This window comes from Berghia stephanieae, chromosome 5, assembly GCF_034508935.2.
Source record: "Berghia stephanieae isolate SIO BIC M18660-M18661 chromosome 5, UCSD_Bste_1.3, whole genome shotgun sequence".
In the NCBI taxonomy this organism is placed as follows: Eukaryota; Metazoa; Mollusca; class Gastropoda; order Nudibranchia; family Aeolidiidae; genus Berghia; species Berghia stephanieae.
The window spans coordinates 13,381,512-13,389,011 of record NC_088364.1 but is presented as its reverse complement, the minus strand read 5'-3'; the positions used below and the strand labels follow the sequence as shown (position 1 = coordinate 13,389,011).

The 7,500-nt window shown below is 37.0% G+C and overlaps 1 protein-coding gene across 2 annotated transcripts in view; it reads left to right on the top strand.

Annotated features, from left to right (window-relative positions):
• The window catches only part of LOC144974075 (uncharacterized), an 18,641-nt gene that overhangs the window by 10,809 nt on the left and 332 nt on the right, over positions 1–7,500 (top strand). For both annotated transcript variants that reach the window (XM_078916965.1, XM_078916964.1), the window contains exons 2-6: positions 511–626; positions 2,440–2,615; positions 3,719–4,082; positions 4,967–5,056; positions 6,950–7,500. The exon at positions 6,950–7,500 is cut by the window's right edge. In XM_078916965.1, coding sequence (XP_078773091.1) covers positions 512–626; positions 2,440–2,615; positions 3,719–4,082; positions 4,967–5,056; positions 6,950–7,500 — 1,296 coding nt within the window. In that variant the 5' untranslated portion in view covers position 511. The remainder of the gene's footprint in view (positions 1–510; positions 627–2,439; positions 2,616–3,718; positions 4,083–4,966; positions 5,057–6,949) is intronic.

The window sequence follows — 7,500 nt, the reverse complement described above, 5'->3', positions numbered from 1 at the left end:
TCTTTGTTATTTTATTTTATTTTTATTTTTTTGCCATCCGCGTTTATGAACAATTCTCACTAAACTGTATTAACCAGACTATAAACATTCAAGGTTGCACAGAGTTTCGTGTGTTGGTCCGTTATACTTCCGGATGACAATGTTATGAGCTTCTTAGCCAAGCGCATTCTATCTATTGGATTTAGTAGTCTGATGTCACGCGCCCGGCAACGGCGGCCATCTTGGTTCTAAACAAAGAAAATCATTACTTTTTGTTCTTCATACTGGCTAGAACTTTTCATTCCCTTTCCATATGCCTTGTGATCAGAATGTGTAAAAGTCAAAACATGATCAAATTGATGGGGTTTTTTCCCTCTGGATACGCGTTTAAGCTCGCCGGAGAAATATTTCATACGGCGTCCGCCATTGTTCCGATAGTTTAGAGCCAGTGTTACTAAGTTACCATGCGTCATTAGGAAGGAAGTGACGTTATGACTGTTGAAGACTATTGACATTCATTATATCCAACAGTATGCAGACTTATGGTGGGTTTGGTGTTCAGCTCTCCCACAGCAACTCGCCACTGGTCAGTCTTGGAGCTCACCCCTACCAGCTACCGCCTCCTTTCCTGCTTGGACATTTTCCAGGTTTGTAAAGACATTAAAATGCTATTTTACCGGGATGGGGTGATTTAAATACTGAACATTGAATTTATTTATAGAACAAACTTATAAGATTTGGGTTATGTAATTTAAACAAACATGACAAACAAACAAAAATAAAAATAAACAATTCAACAAAACACACTCATACACACACAGAGCAGAAAACAAACAAACAATTCAACAAAACACACTCATACACAAACAGAGCAGAAAACAAACAAACAAACCACCCACCTATAAAACGACGACAACAACAACAACAAAAAACCCTACAAACATATAAAAGATTTGAGCATTTATATAGTGCAATATCCACTTAGCGCGCTCAAATCTCTTACAAAGTGTCCTTACGCCTCTTTGGCCATATTACAATTTTTTCCTCGACAGAAGCAACGCTGATAACCGTCAGACACTCATTTTACACGTGAGTACAGTGAGAGAATGTGAGTAAAGAGCCTTTTCCAAGGACTCAACTATGCGACGCTTAGAGCAAGACTCGAAATCTTGATCTCCCGGTTCGAAGTCCATGTCATAACACAAGACCACACCGTACATTTATTTTTGTTTATTTAGGAGAGTGACTATAGTTTTATATCTCTGATCAGTTTTTTAAAACTCAAAATTTCCAATTTAATATCTGGTTGACTTATTGTTTTAGGAGGTGGTACTCTTCATATGCAAATCAATTCAAAACTAGACGAGTACACATTTCAAGAGAGTACCAAACATAATATATTTTGGCTGATCATATAATATAACACGCTTTTTAAAAGTAAAGGTCCTCAATGATAGGATTTTTGTACTTTATCTAAAATTTCATTCACTACTTTTGCTTATCGTTTTTCCCCTCCTCCTCCTCCTCCAGCTGCTCCTAGATCCTCCTCCCCCTCCCCCTATTTCTCTTTTCTTCTTTCTCCTCCTCCCTTCTACTTTTCTCTTCATCTCATTCTCTCCTTCTCTTCTTCTCCTCCTTCTTCTTTTTCCTTTTCTCTCTCTTCTCCTCCTTCTTCTCTTCTCTCTCCTCTCCTTCTTCTTTCTTCTTCTTCTTCTCTTCCTTCTTCTTCTTCTTCTTCTTCTTCTTCTTCTTCTTCTTCTTCTTCTTCTTCTTCTTCTTCTTCTTCTTCTTCTTCTTCTTCTTCTTCTTCTTCGTCTGCTTCTTCTTTCTTCTTCTTCTTCTTCTTCTTCTTCTTCTTCTTCTTCTTCTTCTTCTTCTCTTCTTCTTCTTCTTCTTCTTCTTCTTCTTCTTCTTCTTCTTCTTCTTCTTCTTCTTCTCTCTTTTCTCTTCTTCTTCTTCTTCTTCTTCTTCTTCTTCTTCTTCTTCTTCTTCTTCTTCTTCTTCTTCTTCTTCTTCTTCTTCTGCTTCTTCTACTTCCTCCTGTTTTCCCTGCTGTTATCCCTTTGTAACTTCTTAAAACACATCTTCCTCCATTACCATTACTATTTACGTGTCTTAATATTGTTAATACATGTTGACCACGGTTAGCAAGCTTTGAAGTGTGGTCACGCTCTCAGCTTGGTTCGAGTCCCGCTATTGCAGCGCGGGAAAGTCAACTTACTCACATTCTCTCAACATACTCAGGTGTAAAATGTATACCTGACAGCGTTGATTATGATGGGGAAAAAAATTACAGCGCCTTACAGGCGTCATGTCTTATCCTATATGATAAGTATTGCTGTTGGCTGGGGAACTCTTATTTAGGACATTGAGCGCATTCAGTGAATAATTAGCTACATGAAATCTTACAATTTAAAACTAAAATCTGACATGCAAATATATGGGTTTATTCCTCTATAGACTATTTATTTGATGGACGTTTCGGTTGCCACCGCAAACAGCGACGCAGCCGAACAGCCTTCACCAACCAACAGCTGGCGGCCCTGGAGAAGACCTTCTCCAAGACACATTACCCAGATGTGGTCATGCGAGAACGCTTGGCGATTTTGACCAGTCTCCCAGAGGCAAGAATACAGGTAGGATTGACGACAATAATAATAATAATAATAATAATAATAATAATAATAATAATAATAATAATAATAATAATAATAATGATGATGATGATGATGATGATGATGATAATAATAATAATACATGGTTTTTATATCACGAATTTTCATCACTGTGTGATGCTCAATGCACGTTACAAATAATTATACAAAATTTACATATATTATATAAAACGTATACCACAATGATATCAATAGCAGCAGTGTATGTAATAACGTATATCAATATCATGAAAATGTATCGGTAAAAAGGTAATGAAAATGTCGTTGCTGGAAGCTCGAAGAAATAAATAACAATGTGAAATTGAATGAAAGCTTCAATTTAATAAACGAAAACAGATAATGTGGACGTTTTGGGTTTCCCCTTTATCAACAAAACAGGATGATATAAACACTACAGACGGATGAGATAATGTGATATGGCGTTGTTAAGGTGAATAAGCAAAAACATTGATGGGGCAGGAAATAGTATGCTCCTTTGTAAGGAAGCACGACTTAAAATACAACAATAGATTTTTATAAAAGGTGCGCAATTAATTTACAAACAAGGGGAGGCAAGCAAGATAAAAAGGTAGTGCTTTAACAATAGATTTTGTTTCTTTTATCTTTCTGGGCAAGGGGCCCAGTGTGGTTAAAGAAACGGCCGCCATATATTTATAATTATAATTATATCTAAGAGTAAACATCGTTTTTGTCAGTGGAGGATCGTAAATTCCTTTTTGGTACATAATATATTTCTAACATGCTTTTAATATAGTCGGGTGCTTCATCTTTTAAAACAAAATAGAGCAATCTTAAAAATGATTCTTTACTTGACAGGCAGCCAGTGAAGCTTATAAATAATAGGCAGGGGGTGTGCCATTCTCTTTTGTTTTGTCACTTAATTTAGCCGCACTATTCTGTATGACCTGCAGGCGCGAAATTTTATCACGGCTTACGTCCGATGCAGTATTTTAGTTTAGGGATTGATTTGAATAATTTTACATGTTATATAACTCATCAAATATATACATCGATTCATCAATCATTTCATACTGATATGAAATACTTGTTTTATTTCATTTCAGGTGTGGTTTAAAAATCGTCGAGCCAAGTACAGAAAGAAGCAGAGAGGTGGGAGGGGAAAACCCTTGGAAGACGATACGAAGGTGAAGGAGGTCAAGGACGAAGATAGAAGCAATGATGTCATCAAAGTCAGCGAGGAGATCGACGTTGGCCGAGAAGGAGAGAGTGTGACGTCACACGACGACGATATTCAAGATGTGGATTTAGATGATTGTGACGACGATGGTGAAGATGATGACGAATCGGCTGAATTTGATGACTGTTCTTCAAGAAGAAAATCTGAAGACATAGAGAATGGTGTGTTAAAACTAATATCAGGAGGCGATAGCCAGAGCGAGAGCGAGGAATCCAACAAGGAATTGACAGGTTTGGAAAATTTCATGATTTAAAATCTTTCTTGTTATTTGCAAAATTAGTCCCAAACTAATACGACTCATACACAGTTATTTTACACGTATAGATAGTTCGAAGATGACGTCACTGAAGCCTTTGTTATTGTAATTTGCCATCCGCGTGTGTGAGTGATACTCACTAAACTGTATTACCCCGACTACAAAAGTTCATGGTTACACAGAGTTTTGTGTGTTGGTCCGTTATACTTCCGGATGGCAATGTTATGAGCTTCTTAGCCAAGCGCATACTATCTATAGGGCCCAAACCAGTTCTTTTACACGTATCCGACACAAACCGTAACCATCATTAACATAATATAGCCTGACACTAGAACCCTCTAGTTTGATGTCATTTTTTTAGGTTTGTGTAGCGTCCAGTGAGTTGTCGTTAGTAGAGCTCAAGGAAACAAGTTATTTCATTGGTTGAACTATTGAATACAACTCACGATTTGCTTTATTTTGTTGCAAAAGAATGGCCTTTTGACGTCCTTTTTTGGTCAGTGTCAGGCTATAACTTTACGATGGCTAAGCACAAACAGTTTTATACACTAATACGACACAAACACAGTTTTATCATATCCTTTGGTTTAGAGGAAACAGTTCCAGGTTTGAGAGTATTTGACAAGACAAGGGTAATTTTAATCAATTGACACTTGAAGGACTAGAAATTGTGACCAACATTTTAAAACTGCAGTATTGTCCTTTGTACAGAATACGTAGCAGTTTAATTCTTTCCCTATGGTTTTACTGAAGATTTTGATAATGATGATGATGATGATGATGAGGAGGAGGAGGAGGAGGAGGAGGAGGAGGCTGATGATGATGAGAATAACAATTTCGGCATTTTTTTTTTCTCAGGTCAAAATGGAGACACACAAAAGGAAAATTACCAGCATTCCCACACAGAAAAACAAACTGATGACAAGGAAACCACTGAGACTGGTGCAGGTAATTCATAAATGTAGTCCTTCAGAGCCATTAGGCTGGTGGAGCCTGAGTTTATCCCGGTTTCTATAGTGTGAAACGGATACAATAGCAATCGGATAGGATGCTAGTCGAATGCAAAGTACTTTCCACCAGATCTAACAGACCCAGCTACCCAATGTTGGAGTGACCCGGGAGAGGGTCGGGGAGGGGGGTGGTGAGAAAAAATATCGACGTCACCCGGAATCGATCTCGTTCCTATTGTATGTGAAGAGAGTGCTCTACCAGCTGATCTATCAGGACCCCCCATGTCATAAGCAAATAAATACATGTTACCAACCGTCTCAAAACAAACCTGCCATCTTGAACATTTAGAAATTCGTGTTTTTTAGGAGATAACAATGATAGTCGCTCTAGTAAATTTAATAGACAAACAAGGATTAAATTATAACACTCCTAAATCCTTACGCCTTGGTAATCTGGCATCAATTTTCATTTTCAACAAGATTTAATGACTTAGAAATATGCTCATGAAGTTCAGAAATTGGAGTCAAATTTCGTAATTTTACGAATTATTTGTAGTAATAGGCAGGCCTGAAATGGTATTAATTTGGGGTAGATCTAATGCGTGAATTGAATTTTAAACTTAGTTTACACAAGTTAAGTTGAAAATAGATGCCTTTTATTGAGGAGATTAAATTTTGCCTATGAATGAATAGTATGAATACTGCAACCACCATTGAGTACAGAGGATACAAGTTATTTTGCATTTTATATTATTTATTTTCCACGTTAATTTTGGTATTGTTGTACTGACGAAGGGTTTGTACCCGAAACGTCCATTGTCTGCATCGTTCCCATACGAAGCCTCTCCATTTTCACTCTTTCGTGAGTGTTTTCACGATCAGAGGCTTTTCTATTTAATTTTAGGTAACTTCACTTTATCAATACTTGGATTTACCTTAATTATGTAGATATTTTTATGACTGTGCCATGCAATGCAACCGTGCGTGTTTTTTTTTTTTCAAATTAGCGTGTATTAAACTGGTCCATATCAGAAGTTTGATGAACCGATTTACCGTGCGAGGCAAGTTTTCCCCGTGCGCTTCCCTCTCAGGGGAATTAACTTTGTTTACACTTGATTTCGCTAACATTAATACTGAGTACATTCCCTTCGATCAGTTTATGCCGTTACAAGACGGGGATCGTTTTGTTTTATTTTGTTTTAATTTATTTTATTTTTTTTTCGCTACTTTAATTCTTGGACCGTCTAATTTTTTTGTCTTTTTCTTTTTTTTTTTAAAATTATCATTTAATCCTTTTATTTATGTATTATTTGGTTTTGCTATTTTGTTTTTTCCTACGATTTTCCTCTGTTTTCAAAACAAGAAAGAAAAAAAAAATATTCAAGGCGTTACCACTTCTGAAGTTCATAAAAACAATGAACAAAAATTACGTTAAATTATTTGCCCACATGATATTTCATTTTTAAAAAGTTGTTTTTTTGTTTTGGGTGGGTTTTTTGGGGGGGGGGGGGGTGGTAGTCAAAATCAATCAATCAATCTATCAATCAATCAATCTATCAAACAATCTTTATATCTATCTATATATCCATATATCTATCTATCTATCTGTCTATCTGTTTATCTATATATATGTCAGTCTATCCACCTGCTTATCTATATGTCTACCTACCCACCTATTTATTTATATATCTATTATCCTATTGTATCTATCTAACTATCTATCTATCTCTATCTATCTATCTATCTATCTATCTATCTATCTATCTATCTATCTATCTATCTATCTATCTATATACTGCTACTTAAAGTGTTGTCCAGAAATCTCCTAGTGAAATTAGATGGTATAATGTCTTGGAAATCCCTAAATTAAGTATATTTTGTCTTTTTTCAGTCTTCTCTGCCAATCCGACGCCATCCTATTTTCAAGCCAATTATCAGGACAAGAATCCCTTTAGCCACGCCCATAAACTCTCTCGACATATTGGAGTGAGTTCATCTTCGACAACGTCATCATCGAAATCGTTATCGTCATTAACATCAACATCACCATCATCATCAACCTTATCCGTCCCAGCACTCAACAACCTGTCCCCGTTCACACTCCCTTTCCCTGTATCGTCCTCGTCACATAATCTATCCACCCTTCCCAACTCCTCCCCTCACACCTCCCCTCTACTTACTTCACCCCCTCCTTTTCCACCTTTATTCCCGTGCTCTTTGACCTCTCCAGTCTCCCCCCTCAACCCCTGGCTGCCATATTCGTCAACGGCATTGACCTTCCACGATTTACTTCTTCGAAATTCAACCGCTAATAATATCAATGGGATTTTATCACCCAGTTTCCCCAACACTCCTTTGTCAGAATTTGGATCCGCCATGATTATTGACTCGGACAAACATAGCTTTCTAAACTCCAGCATAGAGAGCTTACGACACAGGGCA